Below are 26,332 nucleotides of genomic sequence, written 5' to 3' on the forward strand. Positions count from 1 at the left end.
CCAAGCCGTAGCCACGCGACCATTACGAAACCGAAACTTCAAGCACAACCTTGGTTCTTCAAGCAGGTTTTCGTTCGGATCCGCACATAATACGAGGCGGAAATTTGGAACGCTAATATTAGGAAAGAAGCCTCGTATTATACGCGGGTTTTTACGGTATATGCCATGCTAATGAAACATATATTGAGCTACATATATACAATGCATGACCTGCTATTTATATTCGTCACGCACTCCTGTCATGCCATAATAATTTAGATATATATCCAGTTAACAAAATGGGCGCAAGTGCAACATGAGCGTGCCGTCTAAATCATACCCTAGATGACATGCATGTAATGATTCTCGTGTTACCAGCTGTTATATATGTTCGCCACACAGTCATGTCACGCAATACCAATTTTGGTGTATATCAAGCTAGCGAAACGGCCGCCAGCGCTCCATGAGCGTGGCATGTAAGTCATGTTGTACCTGACATACGTGTCATGATTTTCATGTTATCACCTGTGATTTGTGTTCGTCACACAGTCACGTCGCGAGATACCAATTTTGGTGTATATCAAGCTAGTGAAACGGCCACTAGCGCACCATGAGCATGGCATGTAAGCCATGCTGTACATGACATACGTGTCATGATTTTCATGTCAACTCCTGTTATTTATTTTCATCAGACAGTCATGTCGCGCAATATCAATTCTGGTGTATATCAAGCTAGCGAAACAGCCGCCAGCGCTCCGTGAGCGAGGCACTTAAGTCATGCTTTACATGACATGCATGTCATGATTTTCGTGTTAACACCTGTTATTTGTGTTCGCCACACAGACGTGTCGCTCAATACCAATTTTGGTGTACATCATGCTAGCGAAACGGCCGTTAGCGCTCCATGAGTGAGGCACATAAGTCATGCTTTACATGACATGCATGTCATGATTTTCGTGTTAACACCTGTTATTTATGTTCGTCAGTCATGTCGCGCATAACCAATTTTGGTGTATGTCAAGCTAGCGAAACGGCCGCCAGCGCTACATGAGCATGGCACGTAAGTCATGCTTTACATGACATGCATGTCATGATTTTCGTATTAACACCTGTTATTTCTGTTCTTCACACAGTCAAGTCGCTCAATACCAATTTTGGTGCATATCAAACTAGCGAAACGACCGCGAGTGCACCATGAGCGTGGCACATAAGTCATGCTGTACATGATATGTGTGCCATGATTTGCACGCTAGGACCTGTCATTTATGTTCGTGACACACTCTTATCACGCCATACCAATTTTGGTTTATATCAAACTAACGAAACGGCCGCAAGAGTACGAAAACAGTGGCACATAAATCATGTCGTTCATGACATGGATATCATGATTTTCATGTTACTGTTACGACCTGTCACTTATGTTCATCATAAGGTCATGTTACGCCATACTAATTTTGGTGTACATCCTATTAACGAAACGGCCAGGACAGCACAAAGTCGTAGGCGGCTAGATAGATAGACTAGGGAGCCTACATGAACGACCGTTTTAGGGTGGTGTCAGCCTTTGACCCACTACATGCCGCCAACGCTCCTCCGCCCGCCAAAACACAATGTTGCCAGACGGAAATGCCGCGGTATCACGCCATATTGTGGCCCCGCACTGCGTGTACACCTGTCCTCGAGAGTACGGCGCCGGTAGCGTCTTCAACTCGTTGAATCAGTTGTTCTGTGGTGAAGGCTGCCGTTAGTCTTACAATGCCTGGATGCTGCGTACCGTGCTGCACTAATCACAGCAGAAAAGGCAAGCGCATGTTCCGCTTCCCAGCGAACCCTGGCCGACGACGACTTTGGCTGGCTCAAGTAAAGCGAGACGACTAGGAGCCCACCAGCGCGTCTCGTATTTGCGCTGTGAGTACTGCGTATTTTCTTTACTCTCTTTTGCTGCGGGACACGTTATATGTGTTTAACGGTGTTCGCGAGTGCATAGAAAATCTAAGGTGTCGTTGCTGAGGTCACGCATCGCGAGTAGAAAGCTTACATGCGGGACGCGGGCGCGCGTCCGTTTGGAGACGCGTTTGGGACGCGCTGGCTAGTCGTCAGCTGTTGCCTCCCTTCCGTGAACTCGCGTCAGCTTAGCTGATGTCGGAAGTGTCTGTGTGTGGGCTGCGATTTTTTTTTTCTGCCCTCGCTTTGAGAACTGGGTCGTCTACACGAGCCTGATAGCCGGTGCTGTCAGAAGCCCAGGTGTTCCGTGTTGTTGTAAGGGATGGGCACCAACGCCGCACGTCAGTACGCTCGAAGAAATCGCGTCAGTTTACAGACAAAAAGGCGGACATGGAGTTAAGAAAAAACACGGACTCCAACACTTCGCAAATGTCATAGATATAGCACTCGTTGAACAATCGCAGACCCCACCACTTCGTGAATAATATTGTTGCGATCCTTAATAAGTAATAAGTAGTACGCGTACCAATATGTATGCAGCACACGTTTAACAATGATTTTGTTATACTTGCGGAGAAACGCTTTAGAGCGGACTGTAGATGAAAAGCAGCACGAAATACGTTCTGTCTGTTCGATTTCACATTAGAAAAACACTCAAGCAACTACTTCGCATACTGGCAGGGCTGATAAAAACTACCTGCTTACGCAACCTGTTCACGGCATTGTCCTTTCGTTTTTTCACGCACATATGGTTGCATGATTCTTTTAAATGAGGTGTGGCGGTGTTGTTATTACAGGATCATTTCAAAGATTCCAACTACGAGCTGAGGAGGCAGGATGGATTGAAGAAGCTCAGGCCAGACGCTGTTCCCACAGTGTTTCCTGTTCGCGGTAAGTGGGAAAGAAAGTGTACTTTGATTTCGTGTTTGGCTGTATTTTGCACAAGCCGAGCAGAACCGTTTCAATGTTCATGCTCGCATACTTGTTATGGCTGTGTTATGAAGGAAATGCATCCAGTTCATGTGGGTGGCCGTTATGATTTTTAGCCTTGCGCATAATGAGGTGAACTGAGAATGCGAAAATAATTTGCTGTATGCGAGCAATTCTGTGTAGTGTGCTTGCTACTTCTTTTTATTCTTGGCCTAGCTTGTGCGCGTTTGTGCACTTCAATGCATAATTGCGCTTCTCCACATTCATTTATTGTCTAGATGCGAAACGTTTATTCTTAATGGGATGTCAAGCACTGCTTAAGCTTGTTTTCTCAGAAATTCCTCTATAAGGGGTCAATTTCAGCTTCGTTGATAACTTCAGTACTAACTGTATTTACAAATGGGCTACTCTTCCTGAGTAAGTCTGAACACATACATCTCATGCATGCAATGCTGCTCATTACAGGTGTCCTCGAACAACCGGAGCCATTGGAGATGTACAGCTCTCCTGTGTTGCCGCCCTGGCATGCTCACCCAGCAGCTACTCTGCAATCAACCCAACCTGTTGGTGACAGCGCTCGTGCGCAAGTTCTGGCTCCACCGGATTTCTCCTGTAACCCAGGTACGAAAAATAAGTGTGATTTTACGTCTGTGTAGTGAAATCTCGATAGAATGAATCACAAGAGAATGCTAAAAACAATGGCCTATTTTGAAAATCTGTTGAGAAGGGAGTACTGAAAATTTGCACAAAACGTAAACACAAACACGGGAGTCACCTACCTGGGCTGTGTGTACATTCGCGATTGTGTTATGTGTTAGTGAGTGCGAAAAAGCAAGAAAACACAAAATATTACGGAGCCAGCCCATGTTTCTTTGAGGAAATGCGTGATCTATATTTATGTGTGCAGCTCGACTGCTGAAATACGAGTTCTTAAGTCAGGGAATTCTTCTGCACTGCGAAGCATCGCGCTAAATACAGATTCCTCATTTTAATTCACGCATGCTGTTTCACCGTTGTCGTCACTCTCGGAGCCATTTTCTTATCACAACAAATGCTATGGCTCTTATCGGTCGTCAGCTAAATCACGTGCATGCTTCGTCCTCGCTCTATGTGTAGCGTTCGAGTATTAGTGAAGCATGCACAGATAATCATTGGGAACTTCAGCCTATTGGTCATTCGCGTCGCATTTTTCACTCTGTCGTAGCATTCTTTTTATGCCGCTGCCAGAGCTGATCTTTACCGTTCAACCACCAACCAAAAGGCTAGAAAACAGCCGTTGACAAGCGCGCAGGTAATGCTGCCCGACGAAAACAAAGGCTCTGCATAAAGTGCTCTGCAATTCTATAACAACGAAGATGCCTGCAAATGAGTATTATATGTCATTTTTGCCAAAACGGATGCGTATATTTCGGGGCTGCCTTTCGTCGAAAGTCTGTTCGACACAATCCACACATTAGCGTCACACTAAAAATGCTGCAGAGAACTGTGCAAAGCAATTGGGAAGCCTCATTACCGAAATAACCATGACGCATGTTTAATTTTTGTACAACTACGCACTTAATTATTAGGAAGAAAATGCAATGCGAATTGCGCATAATGAATGGCAAACTTGTGACATCTTTTGAAACCGTAATATAAAAAAAATATTTTACTCGACTTTAACATTTGTGCGTAGTATTGCGGTGGCATCGCTAAATACTTGTGCAACGTTTCGATACCACCACTTGCAAGTGAAGCCTCCAAATTTTTACAGGTGTTCCACAGGACCACCCCGCCACCACACCTTCCGGTACAGGATTCCTTCAAGTACTGCCGAGCTACGTCCCTTCGGATATACCTGCAGGTGTGTCTTCGACGCCCAGCCATTGCGCAGCTGCTGCTGCTGCTTTGGAATTAGATATTAATGCTTTCACTTCTACCTGTGCTCCAGAAAAAACACCATTATTTGCTGATACTTCCGCGGCTTCGTTATGCAAGGCAAGTCTTGGCCAGTCATGTGTTGTTATCTGCAGTAACGTTGGCGAGGAAGCTGATACAAGTTCTCAGCACACTACAATCTCTATTACACCTGGTATGTTATCACAACCACTTCGTGCAAGGATGTGTACAGAAGGTGAACCTGCGTGTGCAGAACTGTGCAGTTTGAGTTCTCAGGACAGCTGCACTACCAGTAGTTCGGAGGGTTTGATCACATCAGAACAGGAAATTCCATTGCAACTAGTTCAAGATGCGGCGCAACCATGCCATGCTTCCCCTCAGATCTGCCATGGGCGCGTTGTCCCTACTAGGGTTCTTTTTAGACATTCCAGAAACGACACAGCAGATAATTCAGGTCCTGTCAACTGTACCGTTGCAGAACTTCGTAAGAAGTGCGCTGACCTTGCGAGAAAACACAAGAGGCTGCAGACGTTGCACAAAAACGCAAAAGCTCAAATTCATAGCCTGAAACAGCAATTGAAGTCCCAGAAGAAAAAGAATGAAAGGTTCTTGAATGCAAAATTTTTGAATTATGACCAAAGAAAAGCAATCACACGAAAGACTAGCAAAGGGAGCGTTTGGTCAGAAAAAACAATCAAAACCGCCCTCCAAATAAAGCATGCATGTGGAACCTCCGGCTATGAACTTTTGAGGTCACTCTCATATCCTCTTCCTTCAAACAGAACTCTGGTCCGGAGATTGCAAAATATTCATTTTCTGCCAGGTATCCTTCATGAAGTTTTTCATGTGCTCAGGCCGAAAGTGCAAACCATGGAAGACATTGAAAAAGACTGCGTCCTTTTTATGGATGAAATGGAGATCGCGCAAGCATATGAACATGATCGCTCCCTTGATTACCTTTTTGGCAGTACAACGCTTCCCGACTCCCCTGGCACGGTTGCAAATCACGCTCTTGTATTCATGGTGGGCGGTCTTAACAGACGTTACAAGCAAGTTGTCGCGTATCACTTTACCGGCAGATCTGTCAATGCATCACTGCTGAAAGACCTCATCTTCTGTCTAATAGGAATGCTTTACAGCATATCGCTCAGAGTTGTAGTTGTTACGAGTGATATGGGAGCGGCTAACCAAGCAGTCTGGCGCTTGCTAGGCTTCTCAAGCCACAGGTGTTCAGAAACAGTGCATAGCACTTCGCATCCTCACCTCGAAGACAGACAGCTCTACTTTATGGCTGATCCAGCCCATGTTCTTAAGAATCTGAGGGCTCAGCTATTGCGAGCAACATGCTTTTACTTAGGAGAGACACGGTAACAAAACAAGGTCTTCCAGGCAGCAAAGTCGACATCAGTGATGTCCAAGCAGTCGTCGATTATGACTCAGACAGCGATCTGAAAATTGCCCATGGCCTCTCTGCGATACATGTGAGCACTGGTCATTTTACAACTATGAAAGTTGGCATTGCTGTTCAGTTTTTTCGTGAAGCACCTCCAGGTATTCGGTATCTCATTCAAAAGGGGCACCTTCCAGTAGAGGCAGAGGCAACTGCATGGTTTTTAGAGCTTGTCTGGAAATGGTACACTCTCATGTCATCTCGTTGTCCAGTCGTAGCCCTAAGTAAAATAGATCCATCCAAGTACCAAGGGGCTGTAGAGACGTTGATGCTTGCTCAGGATACACTTCGACACATGAAAATGGGGCCAACAGCGCATTGGAAGCCTTCCCAAGCTGGCCTTCTCATTTCTACATCAGTTGTGCTGAGCCTTGCTGAAGAGCTGCTTAGCTTGCGTGGCTACAAGTACCTTCTGACAAGCCGCCTCATCCAGGAGTGCCTTGAAAATGTTTTCTCGATAGTGCGCATGAAGAAACCAGTTCCAAGTGCTTACGACGTGAAGTCCTCGCTTAAGCTGATTTGTGTGGGCCAATTTCTGCATACGCCAAAGTCATCAAGTTAAGATTCTGATGACGGCCTTCACCTTGCTGACCTACTTGGCGCAAGCCTTGAAAAGAGCCTTGAAGAATTTATAAATGATGAAGAGCACCTGGAGAACCTCACGCTGGATGAAGTGTCATCTGTAGAATGTGACATCCTTGCTTATGTTGGAGGGTTTCTGCTCAAGACAATAATCAAAGCCATTGGCGAGTGCCCTCCTTGTACTGCTGTTCTACTGGGAGATGGTCAGTGCTACAACGCACTGATTGAATTGAAAGAGTACGTGAAAGGGGCCACCAATCTGTTGAGGCCCAGCGCTGCTGTGATGGAACTGTTAGTTCACTACGAAGAACACTTTAAAGGATTTGTGGCAGAGGATGCCATCTTGGACCTCAAGGCACCATTCCGGACCATATCAAGGTTTCTTGCAAATAATGTGGAAAATAACCTTGACTTGTGTAACATTCACCGAGAGAAGGTTCAGAAGTTGCTGCTTGAACGGTATGTCCATTGTCGTCAACGAATGCATCTCCGCCAACAAAGGGCGCGGCATGTTGAAACACATTCTAGCAAAACGTGTGCAGGAGTAAACCTACAGTAGGCTTTCATTAACCTATGTGCTGTGCTTCGACACTTACGTCACAGAAGAGATTCTACCACACAGTAACCAACACATGTAACCATTGTCCTTGTGGATCAATCCTACGCACAGCCAGACTACACTTATTCGGCTGAAGACATGCTGAAGAGCGTAATTAGTTGTGTGCAGTCATCAGCACATAGATGGTGTCAGTCTCTGCATGTTTACCTGTATTATTGGTGCATTGTAATTTGTAACCCAGTTCGAAGTTACTCTGCTGGTATTAGGGCACATGGGCAGTTGCGGTTTGAAATTCTTCAAAGAATACGAGTGTTTTGTATACTGTGTGATGTCATGAGCCCATGTACATTGTATTTGTATTGCCACAGCGTAATGTAAGCGAATAGCACTTGATTTGAATTAATATCACTTTATGCACATCGTGGGCGCAGTTTTTCTGGAGCAAGCCCTCAGTAGGTGTTGGATAAATCCATGCAATGTTTTTTTCACGAGAGGTTAATCGTACAAACGATGGTACCCGGCGGGCACTTAATATGGTTTCTGGTATATTTTGCTCGTGGATGCTACAGCCACCAGAATGGCTTTTTTTGCTTCGTGAATTTATGCTCTCTGGCGTGATTCATGTCATAATGTTGTGTAACTGCTGAACCCGAAAACAGCAACGCCTACCTTGGCCTAGGCCAGATGACAAGAAATTTGTAAATACTGTATGAAAAGTTTTGTAATGTCCATGTCGCGATTGTGAAATTTAGTGTTTCGTGTCTTTGCGAAAATGCTGTATCTACAATGCGAAGCAGCCTTTTTTGTACTGTGTGATGTACGGTAAAGAATAATTGTGTCAATAAACATTGTAATGATTGTGTCCAGAGTTGTGCCGTGTCTTCATAAAGTCTGTTTTGCCGTTGCCTTGAAGGTGCTCAACTTTCTGAGCTGTATTTTCAAAAGGTACGGTTTAATGGACCCACGTTGAAGCAGCGCATTTTTCTTGCAATAGTGCTCGGTTGTCATCTTACGAAGGCTTGGAGGCTTGGTGATAGTTTTTTTCAGTTTCAAGTAGACATTACATCTGGTGACATGCTTAGTGGTTACACGACTCCAACAGTTATTGCTCTTAAAGGAAGAGACAGTTGAACTGGGCTATATACAAGATCTGCAGAATATAGCCTTGTAACAGTTACTGTTGCTGATTGCTGCTTCGTCACATTCATGAAAAGAAGCAATTATCGCATTACACCTAATGTAAATTGACTTTACGTCAACCTTCGATGCCTTAAGTCTACCAGTTCTAAATTTTTTGGCAGTGTTCATTGAGGACCCGAAGGAATTGCATTTAATATGCCTTCAATATTAGCATTGGCGAATTTTATTTCCACAATCCCTATGAACTGCATAGAGGACAATGGAATACAAATTCTGTTTTGAGTAATACAGTGGATGTGTCATTATTACCAATGCACTAACAAAACGTTACTCAACACAGCAATTGAATCGATCTTTCCGGTAATTGTGCTAACAAGTAGCCCTGACACCGGTGATAATTCGACGTAAAATTTTGGTCACCTGATCTGAACAAAGCAGTTACCTTTGCCTGTTGCATTTTCGTCGCGAAGACACCAGTAGACAAGCAAATAGTGAATACATGGGTGAAAGTATCTACTAGAAACAATTACAAATTCATTTGGCTTAATCTGCCCACCCTCAACGTCCCTTGTTCAACTGTTGTTTAAAGGAACACTACAGAGGAACGATGACTGGTTGAGATTGACAAACTGCACTCCGAGAACTCCAATGTCATGTTTCACTATCATAAGCTCATTATTCGCGACGAAAATCAAGGTTGCAGTTCAATTTGTTTTTAATTTCGCGCCAAAGTCTCCACGCGTGAGATAAATTTCAAAATGTATTTCTGAGAATTTCGTGAAACTGGCCCGATGAAATTTTTCCAAACTTTGTATGCTAGGTCTATAGTACCCACAAATGATTGATGATTGATATGTGGGGTTTAAAGTCCCAAAACCACCATATGATTATGAGAGACGCCGTAGTGCGGGGCTCCAGAAATTTCGACCACCTGGGGTTTTTAGGGTGCACCCAAATCTGAGCACATGGGCCTACAGCATTTTCGCCCCCATCGAAAATGCAGCCGCCGCAGCCGGGATTCAATTCCGCGACCTGCGGGTCATCAGCCGAGTACCTTAGCCACTAGACCACCGCGGCGGGGCAGGTACCCACAAATTAGGCGGTCATGTAGGCTCCCTACCACAAATGACAATGTACATGTGTTGGGGACGAACTTTGTACGTTCGCCGCATACCTTCATATTGTTACCCGCCCCGCGGCCGGCGTTCCCGCACCAACACGGAAGCGGTAGTTCCGGTTGGTGGAACGAATACTGTCCGCTGGTCACAAAGGATGCAAGGACTCACGTCTCCCGAGGGGTTCAATTATGGTGCCTTACAGGAGACCGTGGCCGAGCCGGGCTACAGGGACGGAAGGCACGCTTGCGCCTTCGCTGTGACAGCCAAAGGCAGCGGCAATGATGCACGGGCCTATTGTATTGACGACCCGTCAACGTATGAGGCCGAACATTCTGGAAACCGGGGTGAAATGAAGATGAGCGGCGGCGGCGGACTGACGAGCGGGCGAGAGGCGGTATTCCTGCGAGGAGGTGGCAAGAAGGAGTCCGGGCCTGGTGCGTTCAGCGGCAGCCGACCGGGAGACAAGGAGAGAGTTACTCCTGCTTTCCGATTGGACTGTAAGCGTGTTTGAATGGGGAGACAGGGAATAAAAGCAGGGGTGCAGGGACAGGAAGGGGGGAGAAGAGAAACGAATAAACGTCTCTATCCAGATGATGTCGGAGCGGTCGTTTCCTCAAGGTGCCAGCAGATGAAAAGTTCTCGTCTTCAGCTTCCTTGGCGGCAGCAGCAAATGTCGCGCAACCAGCGAGGCGAGTGGAACAAACAAGAAGAACCTAACTGGCGCAGTCGAGCAGGATCTGCATGGCTGAACTGAGGAGGACAGCGGGGAGCGACATCGGCCGAGACTGACGACTACCACCTTCAACTGACTACCGCGCTGCGGGACCAACGAAGCAAGGCTAGTCCACCGGATTCCGAGGAGGAAGAGCGCACCGCAAGGCTACTTCAGGTGGGTACCTCTTGATTTTCTGTTGGGCGCAGGCGATGATAAAGCATTACAACTTGCGAAACAGAGAAAGGGACAACTCGGAAATGAACGGGGACGGGGCAGGAAACTTGCAGGCGTTGGGAGTCGCCGACAGCGGCACGGGGGGTCAGGGTAGTGGCACGTCAGATACGGCGTCGGAACAGCAGCTAGCGCTGCTACAGCTTCAACTGAAAATTGCTGAGGCGGAAACGGAGAAGCAGCGCTTGATGCTGGAAAGCCAGCGGCTACGAGCCCGTGATCGGGCGGAGTCCAACGAGGGCGATGACAGCCTATCGCTCGGCGGAAGGTTGGAGGAAGACAGGCGACTAAAATTCGCAAGTTTGTTAAAGGGTGTACTGGCACCAATGCCGAACCAAGAGGCACTTGCGCCAATGTGGTTCGAGGACGTCGAGGCAACGCTCGAGTCGTATGAAGTTCCGAGCGAATGGTGGGCCGGGCTAGTTTTGCCACAGTTAAGCGAAAGGGCGCGTGGGCTGCTGTGCAGGCTGACAGCAGAGGAGCGAAAAGCTTACGTTAAGCTTAAGTCAAGCATTTTGGAGGGTCTCAGGCTTTCGGCGGCGGAGTACAAGAGGCTATTTGCGGGATCGAAAAAGGGAGAAAAGGAATCCTGGGATCAGTTTGCCGTGCGCCTTGAGAATTATTTCGACTATTATGTCCAGAGTTCAAAGGTAGGCACGTTCGAGGAACTCAAGCAGCTAGTGGTCGCGGATCGCTTGAAAGAATGTTTGAGCCCGGAAGCGAGAGCGCACATCGTTTGTAATCAACAGGAGGCCTTTTTGCTACCCAGTGGTGTCGCTAGGCTCGCGGAGAGCTTCGAGGAGAGCGAAAAGTGCAAGACAGCACAAAAGAAGGCGAATATCGAGGAGTGGCAAAAGAAAGCTAAAACACCTGTAGATATACCCACGGACGGAAAGGGGAAAAGGCGATGTTTTGAGTGCAAGGGAACCGACCACATTGCCAGGAATTGCCCCAATAAGGGCTTAGGTGCAAGGCAAGGCACTAGGCCAGCAGGACGACAACAAAACGGTCCAGTGGTCGCGAGAGTGACGGCTTCTGCATTCGGGTTAGGAATAACAACGACAGACAGGTTGTGGCAGTGTAAAGAGCAGAAACAACCCTCACTGGAGACCGTAACGCTTAAGAGCTCGGGTCGTTCATTAAACGCCGTGGTAGACTCAGGAGCAGAAGTGAGCGTCATTAGAAAGGCAGTGGTACCTCAGTACAACGGTACGGGTTCGCAGATAAAGTTGACGGGAGCGTTCGGGCAACAGGTGACCGCTGAGTTGGCTTACGTGCCGCTCATAGCTACTGAAGGAAATCCTTACGTGATGTCCGAGGCGGTGCAGTCTGCCGTGCTTTGTGCAATCACAGATAAGCTGCTAGACGGCACGGACGCGCTGATCACGCCCAACGATTACGCACAACTTCTCGAGGAAAGGGTTAAACGTGACATAGTGTCAGACGAGTGTTCAGCAGTCGAGGAGACCGAAGCCATGGTAGAGCTGTCAGAGGAGGCATGCGAGGAGCAACGGGCGATTGTGGGCGTCATAACCGCGGAGAGCAACAGCGAAGGTTCCGAGCCGGTCAAAAGCAAACGACAGGAGTTTCGTGAGGCTCAGGAAGCAGACCCGGCTTTGCGAGACGCTTGGGCGCAGGCAAAGGCCGGAACACATGGTATGCTTGTTCAGGACGAGCTATTATATCATCAAGAACACCTCGCGGGTCGCATGTGCAAACAGCTAGTGCTACCATCGCACAGGCACAAAGAAGTGCTGAAAATGGCTCACGGTTCACCATGGGCAGGTCATTTAGGAGAGCGGAAAACACTACAACGGGTGAAAAGCTCATTTTACTGGCCGCAGATGTCGCGAGACGTAAAGGAATACTGTAGATCGTGTCATGGATGTCAGGTGAAATCTCCGACGAGGCAGATAGATAGGGTACCGATAACGCCACTGGCCAGGCCCAGCGCGCCGTTTCAGACAGTAAACATGGACTGCATCGGTCCTATGGAACCCCCTTCGGCTAGAGGTCACCGCTATGCTCTTTGTGTCGTAGACTTACATACCAGATGGCCAGAAGTGGTATGCCTCCGTTCACTAACGGCAAAGGCTGCATGTGACGCGCTACTGCAGATATTTTCTCAACATGGGGTGCCAGAGACAATTTGCTCAGATCAGGGCACCAACTTTACGTCAAGGTTGACACAGGAGATGTTGCAAAGACTGGGGGCAACACCGAGGTTTTCCACACCTGATCACCCGCAAAGCAACGGCTTAGTGGAGCGCTGGAACGGCACATTCAAAAGAATGCTTTCTCACATAGTCAGTGAACACGGGCGCGAGTGGGATAGGATGATTCCGTTTTTGTTATGGGCATATCGTGAGGTTCCACACGCGACTACAGGGCGGTCACCGTTCGAGCTCATGTACGGGCGGGTGCCGAACGGGCCCCTATCCATTCTCAAAAGGACTTGGTCAGGAGACTGGGAAGTTCCGGAATCTCTGGGTATGCCAGCAGCGGAATATCTTGCGAAGCTCCGAAGTAGTTTGGAAGAAGCTAGCGAAGGAGCCGCCCGTCAAAGTGAAGTCAGTCAGAAGGAGTACGTAGGACGCTATAACTTGAGGGCCACAGACAAACAGTTTGTCACAGGGGACCAAGTATTATGGCTCGAGAAGGAAGGAGAGGGGAAGCTAGTGGCAAAGTGGAAGGGACCGATGACTGTAGTCGGAAAACTGCGACCGTACAGTTATTTAGTTGAACTCGATGACGGTTCACGCAGAACCATTCACGCTAACAAGCTTCGCGCATATCACACCCGAGTAACTGCAGTAGGAGTGATATTCGAGGGCGATCAGGAATTTGGAGAGGTTCCGGTCCCACCATGCGGGCTAGAGGCGCAGGCGACGCTGCAGCCTGATGAAATAGCACATCTTGAGCCCACACAGAGAGAACAGCTGCGAGACTTAATCGCGAGGCATCCAAGGGTATTCGCAAACAAACCCGGCACCTGCAAAGTGGGAACACACAAAATACAAATCAAAGCAGGAGAGCAACCGAGACGTGCATACCCCTACAGGGTGCCGGTGGCGCTGGTGCACGAGGTAGAGAGGCAGGTAAATGAGCTCCAGCAGTGGGGATTGATATACCCGGTTGAAAGTCCGCACGCGTATCCACTGGTCTGCGTATCAAAGAAGGATGGTGGCATCCGCATCTGTTGCGATTACAGGAGACTGAACGAAATAACAGAGACAGACGCATTTCCCATGAGCGTGGCGACTGATCTGTTATACCAGGTAGCGAAAGCCAAGTACATAACTCTGCTAGACATGTTCAGGGGTTACTGGCAAATACCTCTCGACGAGGACGCGCAGGTTTGTACTGCTTTTGCCACTCCCTCAGGCCAGTACGCATGGAAAGTGATGCCCTTTGGGTTAAAGAATGCCGCCAGCACCTATCAGAGGGTCATCAATGGTGTACTGGCCCCACATAGACATTACGCTTGCGCTTACATTGACGATGTAGCGATATACTCTGAGAACTGGAACGAGCACCTGGAACATTTGGACAAGGTGCTTGCGTCTCTGGCGAAGGCAGGGTTGACGCTAAACGTAAGCAAATGTCGGTTTGCACAACAAGAAGTGAAATTCTTGGGGCATATTGTGGGATCAGGCAGGCACGGGGCCGATCCAGAGAAGGTTCGGGCGATAAAGGAGATCCCGGCTCCCGAAACGAAGGGACAACTTCGGAGTTTCTTAGGGCTAGCCAACTATTATAGGGACTACGTGCCCGAGTACTCTAAAGTCGTTATGCCTCTGACCAACCTAACTGGCCGACGTATTCCGCAGAAATTACCTTGGAATACAGAGGCGCAGGAAGCTTTTGACAAGGTGAAAAACTGTCTAGTGCAGGCGTCGGCGTTGCAAGCCCCAGATCCGAGGAAAGAATTTATCCTCGCCACAGATGCGTCCGATTACGCGGTTGGTGCGTGCCTGGCACAGCAGGATCGGGAGGGCAAGGAGCGCCCTATCGCTTTTCTGAGCAAGAAGCTTAGCCCGACTCAGACCCGATGGGCCACCATAGAAAAGGAAGCTTATGCAATCATTTGGGCACTGGGGAAGTTGGACGCTTGGCTTTTTGGCGCTAAAATCAAGGTGATTACCGATCACAACCCACTCAAATTCCTGACTCTAACCACTCCGCAGAGCGCGAGGCTGACACGCTGGGCGTTGGCGTTACAGAAGTATAACCTGGAAATTGAACACAAAAAGGGGTGTCTAAACGCTAATGCTGACGCAATGTCGCGGTTGGTGACTCCTAACGATGATGCATAAAAGGGACAGCGAGTTAAGGGGGGGTACATGCTTTGTCAGCGCGTGCGCTGGGCAGAGTCAATGAGGTACGAGTGACTGCGGTGCCTCACGTGTCGAGTCAGTGAACATGTGTGAATATGTGGTTGTGTGTGTGTGTGTCGCATGTCATAGATACAGTGCAACACAGTTGGAGGGGAGGTGTTGGGGACGAACTTCGTACGTTCGCCGCATACCTTCATATTGTTACCCGCCCCGCGGCCGGCGTACCCGCACCAACACGGAAGCGGTAGTTCCGGTTGGTGGAACGAATACTGTCCGCTGGTCACAAAGGATGCAAGGACTCACGTCTCCCGAGGGGTTCAATTATGGTGCCTTACAGGAGACCGTGGCCGAGCCGGGCTACAGGGACGGAAGGCACGCTTGCGCCTTCGCTGTGACAGCCAAAGGCAGCGGCAATGATGCACGGGCCTATTGTATTGACGACCCGTCAACGTATGAGGCCGAACATTCTGGAAACCGGGGTGAAATGAAGATGAGCGGCGGCGGCGGACTGACGAGCGGGCGAGAGGCGGTATTCCTGCGAGGAGGTGGCAAGAAGGAGTCCGGGCCTGGTGCGTTCAGCGGCAGCCGACCGGGAGACAAGGAGAGAGTTACTCCTGCTTTCCGATTGGACTGTAAGCGTGTTTGAATGGGGAGACAGGGAATAAAAGCAGGGGTGCAGGGACAGGAAGGGGGGAGAAGAGAAACGAATAAACGTCTCTATCCAGATGATGTCGGAGCGGTCGTTTCCTCAAGGTGCCAGCAGATGAAAAGTTCTCGTCTTCAGCTTCCTTGGCGGCAGCAGCAAATGTCGCGCAACCAGCGAGGCGAGTGGAACAAACAAGAAGAACCTAACTTACATGGTTCATTTTTATCGAGCAGAAGCTATGCAGAACCCAGTAGACACCTTCCAAATTTCTAACCTCACGGTGTTTGGTGCGGGAATTGCACGATGGCGTCGCCACCAACGGTTATGTTCAAGCTTTGCATGTAACGTGCTGACGCCGACACTGGACGCCACCGACGGTTACATTTCACGCTTTGTGCACCTAGGTGTTCGTGTTGACACCGACGCCGGACGACGCCACCGACGGTTACGTTTCGTGCTTGATGCATGTAACGTGTTGACACAGATGCCGGACGACGCCACCGATGGTGACGTTTCGAGCATGATGCATGTTACGTGTTGACACCGACGCCGGACGACGCCACCTATGGTGAAGTTTCGAACTTGATGCATGTAACCTGTTGACACCGACGCTGGACGACGCCACCGACGGTTACGTTTCGAGCATGATGCATGTTACGTGTTGACAATGACGCCGGACGACGCCACCGATGGTGACGTTTCGAGCTTGATGCATGTAACGTGTTGACACCGACGCCGGACGACGCCACCGATGGTGACATTTCGAACTTGATGCATGTAACGTGTTGACACCGACGCTGGACGACGCCACCGACGGTTACGTTTCGAGCATGATGCATGTAACGTGTTGACACCGACGCTGGACGACGCCACCGACGGTTACGTTTCGAGCATGATGCATGTTACGTGTTGACGCCGACGCCGGACGACGCCACCGATGGTGACGTTTCGAGCTTGATGCGTGTAACGTGTTGACACCGACGCCAGACGACGCCACCGATGGTGACGTTTCGAACTTGATGCATGTAACGTGTTGACACCGACGCTGGACGACGCCGCCAACGGTTACGTTTCCATCTTGATGCATGTAACGTGTTGACACCGACGCTGGACGACACCACCGACGGTTACGCTTCGAGCTAGGGAGCCTACATGAACCGACATTTTACTCCTGATGTATCGAAGGCTTTTGCCTTAATAATGTTTTAGCCTAAAAAAAGGCCTTTGAAAATACACTGCAAATCACTACTAACCATGCAGATCATGAGTAGCTGGGAGGGAGGGGGGGGGGGTTGAACGGCTGGCCCCAAAATGGCGGCGCACAACCAAATTATGCTAAATTTGGCGGAAGCTGGCAACAGCGTGCCTGATTGCCCGCTGATTTTGGCTGAGTTTTTTTGAGGGCACTTTTTGAGATGTCTCCACCCTAAAACGGTCGTTCATGTAGGCTCCCTAAGATAGACAGATAGATAGCGCCCTCTAGGTAGCAGTGGTGTATTTTGAAACATTAAAGAGGAACTCCTGGCGCCATCTATCAAGCGGCTAACAAACTTAGAGTGGGAAAAACCCATCGATACACGTTTATAACGTGCTTCGCCACATCAGTCGAATTTAGGCGCTGCATTGGCACAGTCATGCGTGGCAAGTATGAGTCGACCAAGCATTGTGAGAACACCCGAGGAACAGCATGCTCGTGAAGAATGGCGACGAGAGCAGAGTCGGCAGTGCGCCTGTCAGCTCCACTGGTCACCCACGTTCACTGAGTGAAATGGTCTAGAAATTTTTCCATGCAACCCAGTCACAACAATTACAGGTTATAAAACGGAACTTTAGTGGTACTCAAACACTGTTATAAGTGGGTTTGAGCGTATGAAAATGGTGCAAAATGCACTCAGCACAGCGCATGGTCGTGGTTGAGAGCCACACATTCCGGAAAGCACCAGCTGCGACGTCCGTGAAAATTGCACAATATTCATCACAACCTCGTACTTCAGAAGCTCAACAAAAGGACGTACACAAAGAGCATGCATGGGGCAGCATGTACAGCGAAGAAAAACTAGATAACACAAGGAACCGACATAATAGTTATATTAAAAATACAAGTTACAAACTCAACCTAATATAATGCCACAACCAAAGTATCACACAACCTGCCTAGCATGTCATACACAAACACAATTACAACTAGGTATCATAGTAAACAGCTAAAACAAAAACATCAAGCTCTAAACAAGAACATAACTCAAGCTAAACATTACCTCACAAGACAACATTGCACTGCTTTTAAGTCACATGTGCTGAACACCTCACTGTTGCATGTGCAAAATGGATAGCTGCCAATTCGGTGCATCTTTGCAGTTGCCCAAGCCCTAAACTTAATACACAGCACATGGCAGTTTTGCTATTGGCAGTTCTGAAATCTCTACATAATATGTTCAGTGCAGCCCCCTTTGCATTACGTGGGTACAGCTTGTGTATGCTTGTTGAGTGTTCCACTTAATGCTGTACACTTGAAAAACATACCTATACAGGAAAACTGCTCAGGCATTAACTTATCGCAGCCTTGTTCCGCAAACGTCATGGTGCGAATACATAATCGACCACTGCATAAGATACCTTGCACTCTGCCTTGCGGCCTTTGCAATGCCATGAATGGCGCTTTGTACTCTTAGAAGAAGCTATCGAACCGTTTCTAGTAGCCACTGGCTGCGCCAGATAATCGCCTATGACACTACCCTCAACGGAAACACTGCAAGGCCAGTCTGTATCTGGAAAGCTGTCCTGACGCATGAGCGAAATGGAAGACAAGGAGCTCCAGCTGCCATCAAATATGCGCTTCTGCAAGATCTCGTTTCTATCCCTCTGTGCCAGCAGAGTGCCGCTGCTGCCTGCGCAGTCATCCGCAGTGTAGTCAACTGGCCTGGCGGCTGAAAACTAGGCTTATCGCTACGGCTACGACCGTCGACTTGCGTGTCCTTCCCCGCTTTTGCAGAGCTGCATTCAGAATTTTGCAAGTGCACTCTACATGAGGGGCTGCCGTCCGCTTTGCAAAGTTTTGCAGTCATGCCCTCCGTGCGACGCATGGCAACTTCGTGCACTGCAAAATCCGCCCATTTGATGTGCGTGGTCGACAGTGTGACAGAGATGCTGGTCACACGGGTACGACGAGCATAGCTGACAACAAAACGGTGCATCGGCTTCCTCACAGATTGCCGAGCCGCAACTTCCTGCACAGCTAGGCGTACGAAGTGCAATGTTTTCACTTGAAGCTTCGGCCCCATGACAACAGTCGCGTGGCAAAGCGTGATGATCGCAATGAGCCAACAGGTCGTTACCGAATCCAGAGTCCAAGGACGAGTACGCCTCAGAAATGGTGCTAAGCGAGGCACCGACCGCACCACTGTACTGGCAGCATGCAGGGCGCCTAAAAACGTAGCGACACCACAACAAAGAGCAGGCGAAATAGCACACACCAGCGGACCAGAAGACCACGCACCACACCTTGGGACGTAGGACAACCCAGCACGCGAGGCAACATTATGCTTCCCAAGCTTCAAAGACCTTGAACCAACACGGAGAGAGGAAGACCCCCAATTAGAAGACACAGGGCCATGTGACCCCTGTTTAGCTTTTGTGCAGAGCACCTGGTCACCGCTCCCTGCCGCCGCATTAAAGCGCGAGCCAGCATGCAACGAAGTCAGTGGCTCGCGGTCGTTCGGCCGGTGCACAAGAGGATGGGGAAGGGAACGCTTACGGGATAGCCCGTCGCGGTGGAACATGGGCGACTCGGGCGTAAGCTGCTGGTCCAGCTCCCTCCGGAGGGCGTACTTCTGCTCACGCTCTGACTGGAGCATTTCCCTCAATTGTTCAAGCTGCTGCTCGCTGATGCACTGCAGCGAGCGTAGCTCCTCGAGCTGGGCGTTCCGCAATTGCACCTCTTCCTTGAGCCAGCGCACCTCGTGCTTCGCACCTTTCAATTTCTCCTGAAACGGACAAGTGGAAATTTTCAAGCAGCCACTTATTTGCTAAAACGGATGCTTGGACAAGTTGGCTCACACTTACGAATGATTAAACAGCGCAAAAGACGGAACACACGAAAAGACGCACAGGAGCACGCAGGAAGGCTGTGGGTCTTTCTGAGTGTTTCGTCTTTTTTGTGCTGTTTAATCCTTCCTATGCCATTTCTTGCTCAGTATATTAAATCTGCTGCATTGCAGGACTCAGGACTAAACCTTAAGTAGACAGATGTTCCTGCCCCCATTGAAATCCAACCATGGCTAGGAATTGCACTAAGAACCTCGCGTTTAGCAGCGAAACGACATAGCCACTAAGCCACCATGACAAATCACAAATATAGACGGACCTAATTTTAACACTCACGTGTACCAGGAAAATACCACTATTATGCCTAATATTAATTATAGGTTATTCATAACTACCAAAATCGCCAATAAATGCTTCAGATTAAATCGTTATATGTATAGTAATTCATTAAATCCATGTTTGCTCTATTGAGGTTTGTAATACTAATGCACATGCTCTTTCTTCCTTTAGTGAAAATGACAGTTGGCAAAACTGTGAATGATAAACATAGTGCTTTATGAGAGTCTATCTACCGAAAGAAATGCTTGCAGCGACAACGCTGCCACCCTGTATGTTTCTGTCCTGACAATTCATGTCTTCCCGATTCATGAGCTCTTCTACTAAACATTTGCTACCACCTTTTTACAGACTACAATACTGTTTGTTCTAAACTATGATATTCGAAATAGTGAGGCATGTTCATTTACTGTCTGGTGACAAGATACACCACAGGGTGTGTTAACCACAAGGCGTGTTAACTTATTTTGGCCTGCTCTTATATGTAAAAAGTTGTAATGCTGCCCTGATGGTATTCCCAAATAATAGTCTTTTTAAGCCACCCAATATACACTTTGGAAAACTCAATGATTTACTTACGAATTCTCTGTACTTTTAAACACATTCTCTATACCTATACACATTCTCTGCATTTAAACACAAACTTCAGTAAACACAAAAGCATACATAACAGAAGAGCAGCACTACCCAGGTGACTCTTTCTGATGCTAACTGTCTGCATAATGTACAACAACAATCAACTATAGTTGAATACAACATAAGAAGTCCACAGAGGCCCCGCCCAAATGACCGAAGCGCGGCAGCCAATTGCCTCCGCGACCAGAGATATAGTCCCGCTCGTGCACTCAGCATTGTTCTCCGAAGGCAAGGTCACCAGCAATCCTGTTCATGACGCAAGTGAGTGTGTGGCCATTGGTGCAGGCTTGTGTGCATCTGCCTTTGAGGAGGAAATGCCGCAGACTTCTATAATTGCACCCGTCTACAACATGAATTCTAGGACAACCATGGAGACTGAAATGCATGTAGTACACAGTTGCAGTTTAAAGGGAAGCTGAGGCACTTTTAAAAAAAATGACATTCAAGTGTGTAATCACAGTTTGATCTCTGCTGAATTCGAAAACCAATGTAAGAGTTCACAGAAGTGAATGCCAATAGCATTTCTTGGCAAAAAACAGTGCCGGCAGCCGAAGGGCTTCCTGAGATGCTGAGCGAACACGGTGTCATGTTCAATGTGCGTGTCGTCGGCAACATCAAAGCATGGCCTTCGCGATCAGTTTCACCAACACGCGCAGCCGGATCTAGTCACGGAGGCCACAATTGGAGATACGACAATGCTGCGCGGCTCCCTGACAATGACGTAGTTCCGGTTAGTTCGTTTCCACGCCCACACTTTCAGCGTGTTCGCATGGGCGGAGCAAGACGAACTTTTCTTTCGCGTATTTTAAAACTCCTGCTGCCACAACAGCAGATAAAATGTTAACGAATTCCAAAGTTTTACCGAATTCTAAAACCACTTCAGCTTCCCTTTAACACAAGAATATGTACGCATTCACATTGAGAACGTACGAAGAGCCGAGAAAGTACTGACCTGTGATGACTGCAGCGATGAGACCTGCTTTTGCAGAGAGGTGCTCTTTTTCTCGAGTTCGTTGTTGTCCATGAGCAGCCTGTGTACCCTGAGCTTCATGTCCTTCAGCTCCGAGCGCAAGTTCTTGCGTTCCGAGTCAGACACGTCGCGGTGCTTCATGATCTCACAGTTCTCATTCTGAAGGTGTTCCTTTTCAGCTTGAACCCGACTGAGCTCCTGACGAGCCTGTCAGGATAAAACCATCGTAAGGACATGGTGAAGGTCGTTTTAAAAACAAGTTGCGCACTAACTGCACTTTTTAATAACGGCCCATTCATACTACAAGCATCCCAGAGAACATAGCAAATGCTACAGACACTTTGCTGTATTAATAAGAATGCTTTCTTTTTTTTTTGCAAGCACATTGCGTGCTTATTTGATACGGTAGGTAATAAACTTTATTTAGAGTCCAACAAGTCACTGGTCCCGGCTAGGCCTCCAGGAGCCGTGGTCCGGGGAACATCGCACAATGTTCCTGGTGATGTCCCTGGCTCGCTGGACAACCCAGATTTGGTCCACTAGATGTGGGCTGAGGAGAGCGGCTTGCCACCGCTCAGCCAGTCGTCCTGGAGTACACATTCTCTTGTCCAGGTAGTGGTGGCCAATACAGCACTTGCACTTCCAAAGTATGTGCGCCATGTCGGCTGTCTCGTGCCCGCACCACGGACAGCCGGGTGACGGGTGGAGCGACGGACACAGCCTGTTCAGATGCCGGGGATTTTCGAATGTGTCAGTTTGCAGACGTCTCAGGTCAGATGCCCGAGACCTCTCTAGCTGCTTGTGGGGTGGTGGATATAGTTGTCGCGTTTTCCTGTAGTGGCTGAGGATCTCGTGGTACGTGACCATGATGTCCTTGCAGTCCTGTAAGGCTTCAGGGTCTGTTATCGTCGTCGCAGGAGAATGTCCTCCAATCTTGGGTGCCTCGCCATCGACGATGTCTCGCACAGCGATGGCCCTTTCGTCTGCGTCGCGGCGGGTTAGCAGTCTTGCGACCAGGTGGGTGCGCTCGTTGTGGTTCGACGGGAGGTCGGGTCTTTGTTCGTTGCCAAGCTCTCCCACATGCGCGGGGAACCACTTGAGAGATTTGGTGGTGATCGCGCCGAACTTAAAGTCCGCAACTCTGGTGTTCAGCATGTGCGCTGTCTCGACAGAGACCCATCCCTTGGTAAAGTTTCAGACCGCCGTCTTGGCATCACTCACGACAAGTGTGTCCTTGTTGCCACTATGGAGTGTTGCTAGGGCTATGGCCATTTGTTCTGCCGCCTCGGACGATGGCAGCCTCGCCGATCCCATGACCATGGTCCGTTCACTCGTGTCGACTACCGCCATGGAGAAGGCAGGTGTCGATTGGCGCCGTTGTTGCTCTCGCTCGTTCTGTTGTTGTCGTCGGTCGGGCCGGGGGTATCTAGTAGCATCGACAAAAAGGACGCCCTCTCGGCTGCCGTGATCTTTGAGGATCGCCTCCGCTCTGCACCTGCGCCTTTCAACATCGTGCACTGGGTGCATGTTTCTGGGTATATTCTCTGTGAGTATAGCGTTCTTGACCGCTGGCAATAGCGCGCCCTTCAGTACCCACGTCCAGTGGTAACGAATCCCGAGGGAGTCGAGGATGGTTCTTCCGGTCTTGGTGCCCGACAGCCTCTCAAGCTGGGCGGTCCTCTGAGCTTCGATGATTTCGGCAAGCGTGTTGTGCACGCCCAGCTCGAAGAGCCTGCAGTTGGCCGTGTAGTGGGGTACGCCTAGTGCAGTTTTGTAAGCCCTTCAGATGATCGTGTCCAGCTTGTTGATTTCGCTGTTACTCCAATTGACGTAAGCAGCAACGTACATGATGTGGCTTAGAGCGTGCGCCTGTATTAGTCTTACTACGTTGTGCTCTCTCATTCCCTCCCTCCTGTTCGTGACTCTTCATATCAGATTCGTGGCGGCTGCCACTTTCTTCTGCAGTCGGGTGACCAGCTCGGAATTGGCACCGTTTTCTTCGAGTCAGAGGCGGAGGACTCGTATCTTGGACACCGTGGGTATGCGGCCTTGCTCTTTTGTCGTGACGCGCACGCCTGTCTGACGGGCGTCGGCCATGTCCCTCGGGGGGCGCCCCGGTTTTCGAGGTCTGTGGAGCCGCGACTTGTTTGGAGCTCAGACGAGCCAGCCTCATGCCTTCGAGGTGCTTCTCGGCTTCCCTGACCGCTCGCTGCAGCCTGTCTTGCATGCTCCCAGAACTCATGCTCTTTGTGGTCCATATCGTAATGTCGTCCGCATAGATTGTATGGTTGATGCCCTCGATCGTGTCGAGCCGCTCCGGTAGGCTAATCATGACGTGGCTGAACAGCATTGGGGAGAGCACAGAGCCTTGCGGCATCCCTGTCCCCCCCCTCCCCATCTTGACCGGTTTTGGTGGTAACCGGTCTATTTTGATCCGTGCTTCTCATACGTCGAGGAAGCAGCCAACATACCGGTGGAATCTCTCCCCGAGGTTTAGCTGACTGATCTTCTCCAGTATGACCGTGTGCCTCACAGTGTCGAAAGCACTCCTGAGATCGAGCTCGAGTATGGTGCGAAGGTGCGTGCTCGGCGCATCTACGACTTGTTCTTTAATCTGCGGCATTGAGTCTTGCGTGGACAGTCCTTTCCGGAACCCGATGATGTGGGTGCCAAACACGTTTCGCCTCTCGAGGAGCATCACCATCCTGCTGAGGCAGGCGTGCTCCATCACCTTGCCGACGCACGATGTGAGGGAGATCGGCCTCATGTTCTTGACATCCAGCGGCTTGCCCGGTTTGGGTATGAGCACCACGTCCGCGGTTTTCCATTCGCGTGGAACCTGACCTGTCCTCCAGCACTCATTGACGTTATCGCATAGGTTTAAAATGGCGTTGTCATCTAGGTTTCTGAGGATTTTGTTGGTGATTTTGTCCGGGCCGGGCGCAGACTTTGTTTTGAGTAGCTGGCGAACCGCCCTGATCTCCTGCACAGAGAAGTCAGCGTCGATCTCTTCGTCAGGTGCACCAGTATACTCGGGGTGATGCAGGCCCACGGGGCAAGTGAGGTGCGTCCGCACGACCTCGTCCGCGAGAGCCTCCGGATCATCCTTGTATTTGTGCTGCAGCTTGGCCATCTCTGTCGAAACATGCTGTCCTGGTACTGGCGGGGTCTAGCAGGTGCTTGAGGATCCTCCATGTGCGTCTCGCGCTCATGTTTCCATCCATGGTATTGCAAAGCTCTTCCCATTCCTGCTCGCATAAGCGGGAACAGTGTGTCTCGATTGCGTGGTTGACTTCGGCTATCTTTTTCCGTAGCTTTTTATTGAACTTCTGCCTGCTAACTCTTCACTGCATCGATTTTTTGGCTAGGACGAGGTGCGCCAGACAGCTGTCCACTCTGGTTGGGTCGGGGGCTTCAGTTCCCTCGCCACCTGGAGCTTCCTGTTCCCGCCAGTCCATCCATTCGATTTCTTTGGTGGCTTTCTCCTCGTCTGCTAGGATTTCCCTGCACTATAACCCGATATCCTTGATAGGGCCTTCTTTTTCCTGGTCCCTGATTTTGCGGAATTTGTCCCAATCGACAATTCTGAGTTTGTGGTTAGTGCTTTGTTGTGAGTTCCTGCCAAAGGCCAAGTTGAGGATTCGGTGATCGCTTCCTAGGTCTTCAAATGTATTTTCCCAGCTCACCGCGTCCGCGTTCACACACATCGAGAGGTCCGGGGTTGTGTCGCGGCACACACCCTGCCCGATCCTGGTGTGCGATGCTGGCTCGTTTAGTAAGGTGATGCCGAGGTCGTCCACGAGTTCAGCCAGCCTCCTCCCCTTGGGCGAGGCGCTGCCGTATCCCCAGTGTTTGTGCGGGGCGTTAAAGTCTCCGCAAATCAACAGTGGTTTGGAGGCGGCTTTCGCCATCGCTTCGCGGAAGAGGCCATTGAAGGTGTGAGTGAGACCTTTCTTCGAGGGGGTGCTGTAAACATTGAGGACGAACAGCCCAGCTGTTATGCCCTTGCTTGGTATGACTTCTATCAGAGCGTTATCGATGTCGCTCGCCACGTTCAGCTCATGCTCAACAAACGCTATTCCTCTTCTCACTAGGACGGACATCGTGATGTTCCGCCCCGTGCTCTCGGAGAGCAGACTGTGCGTGACGTACCCTGGATGCTTGGCGTGGTCATAAGGTTCTTGTAAGGCAATGACGTCTGGAAGTTTCTTTTTCGAAAGTGCTTACATGTACTGCATCAACGTAGCTTGGACTTTTTGTTTGGAAGGCCTCTGCAGTTCCATTGCCAGACAATAAGTCTGTCATTGTGCACGCAAGGCGTAGTTATGGTCATGCGAGGGTGTTGGAGGGGCACAACTGACCATGTGTCCCTTCCGCTCCAGGGTGGGTGGCATTGGTGTTGTTACTTCTGTTGACGATTAGAGGGACGTTAGTGATGAGATGCTGGGCACTGACCCTTCCCGGCTGCTGCAGCTGCGCCTTCCTTCGTTCTAGGTCTTCTATACGCTGATTCACGGTCAAAAGTTGAGTGTTAACGGTCGCGTGTTGCGCATTCCGTTCGGCGTCAGACTCGTTCAGTCTTGTAAGGAGCATTTCAAACATGCGTTCCGTCTTCTCCGCCAGCTTGTCGATCATTTGCTCGAGCACGTCTACTTTCTTGGCATTTGACCTAGGTCTCTTCAATTCCTGCGTGATGTTCCCGGTGTCACCCGCTGGCGTGCCACTCGGACTTTTGCGTTTGGACCCAACTGTCGGTCCGTCCACGTCGAGCATGTCAACCTCCTTTTCTGCCGCCGCACTGGTGTGCTCTGTGAACCCACGCTGGGTGGGGGCTCCT

At 49.5% G+C, this 26,332-nt stretch overlaps 1 protein-coding gene across 1 annotated transcript in view; it reads right to left on the minus strand.

Moving 5' to 3' along the window:
* The window catches only part of LOC119398609 (uncharacterized), a 132,254-nt gene that overhangs the window by 36,420 nt on the left and 69,502 nt on the right, over positions 1–26,332 (minus strand). The window contains exons 4-5 of the mRNA XM_037665443.1: positions 21,478–21,702; positions 19,264–19,492 (exon numbers count right to left, since the gene is read on the minus strand). Coding sequence (XP_037521371.1) covers positions 19,264–19,492; positions 21,478–21,702 — 454 coding nt within the window. The remainder of the gene's footprint in view (positions 1–19,263; positions 19,493–21,477; positions 21,703–26,332) is intronic.

The sequence above is a fragment of the Rhipicephalus sanguineus genome, chromosome 7 (assembly GCF_013339695.2).
Source record: "Rhipicephalus sanguineus isolate Rsan-2018 chromosome 7, BIME_Rsan_1.4, whole genome shotgun sequence".
Taxonomy (NCBI): domain Eukaryota; kingdom Metazoa; phylum Arthropoda; class Arachnida; order Ixodida; family Ixodidae; genus Rhipicephalus; species Rhipicephalus sanguineus.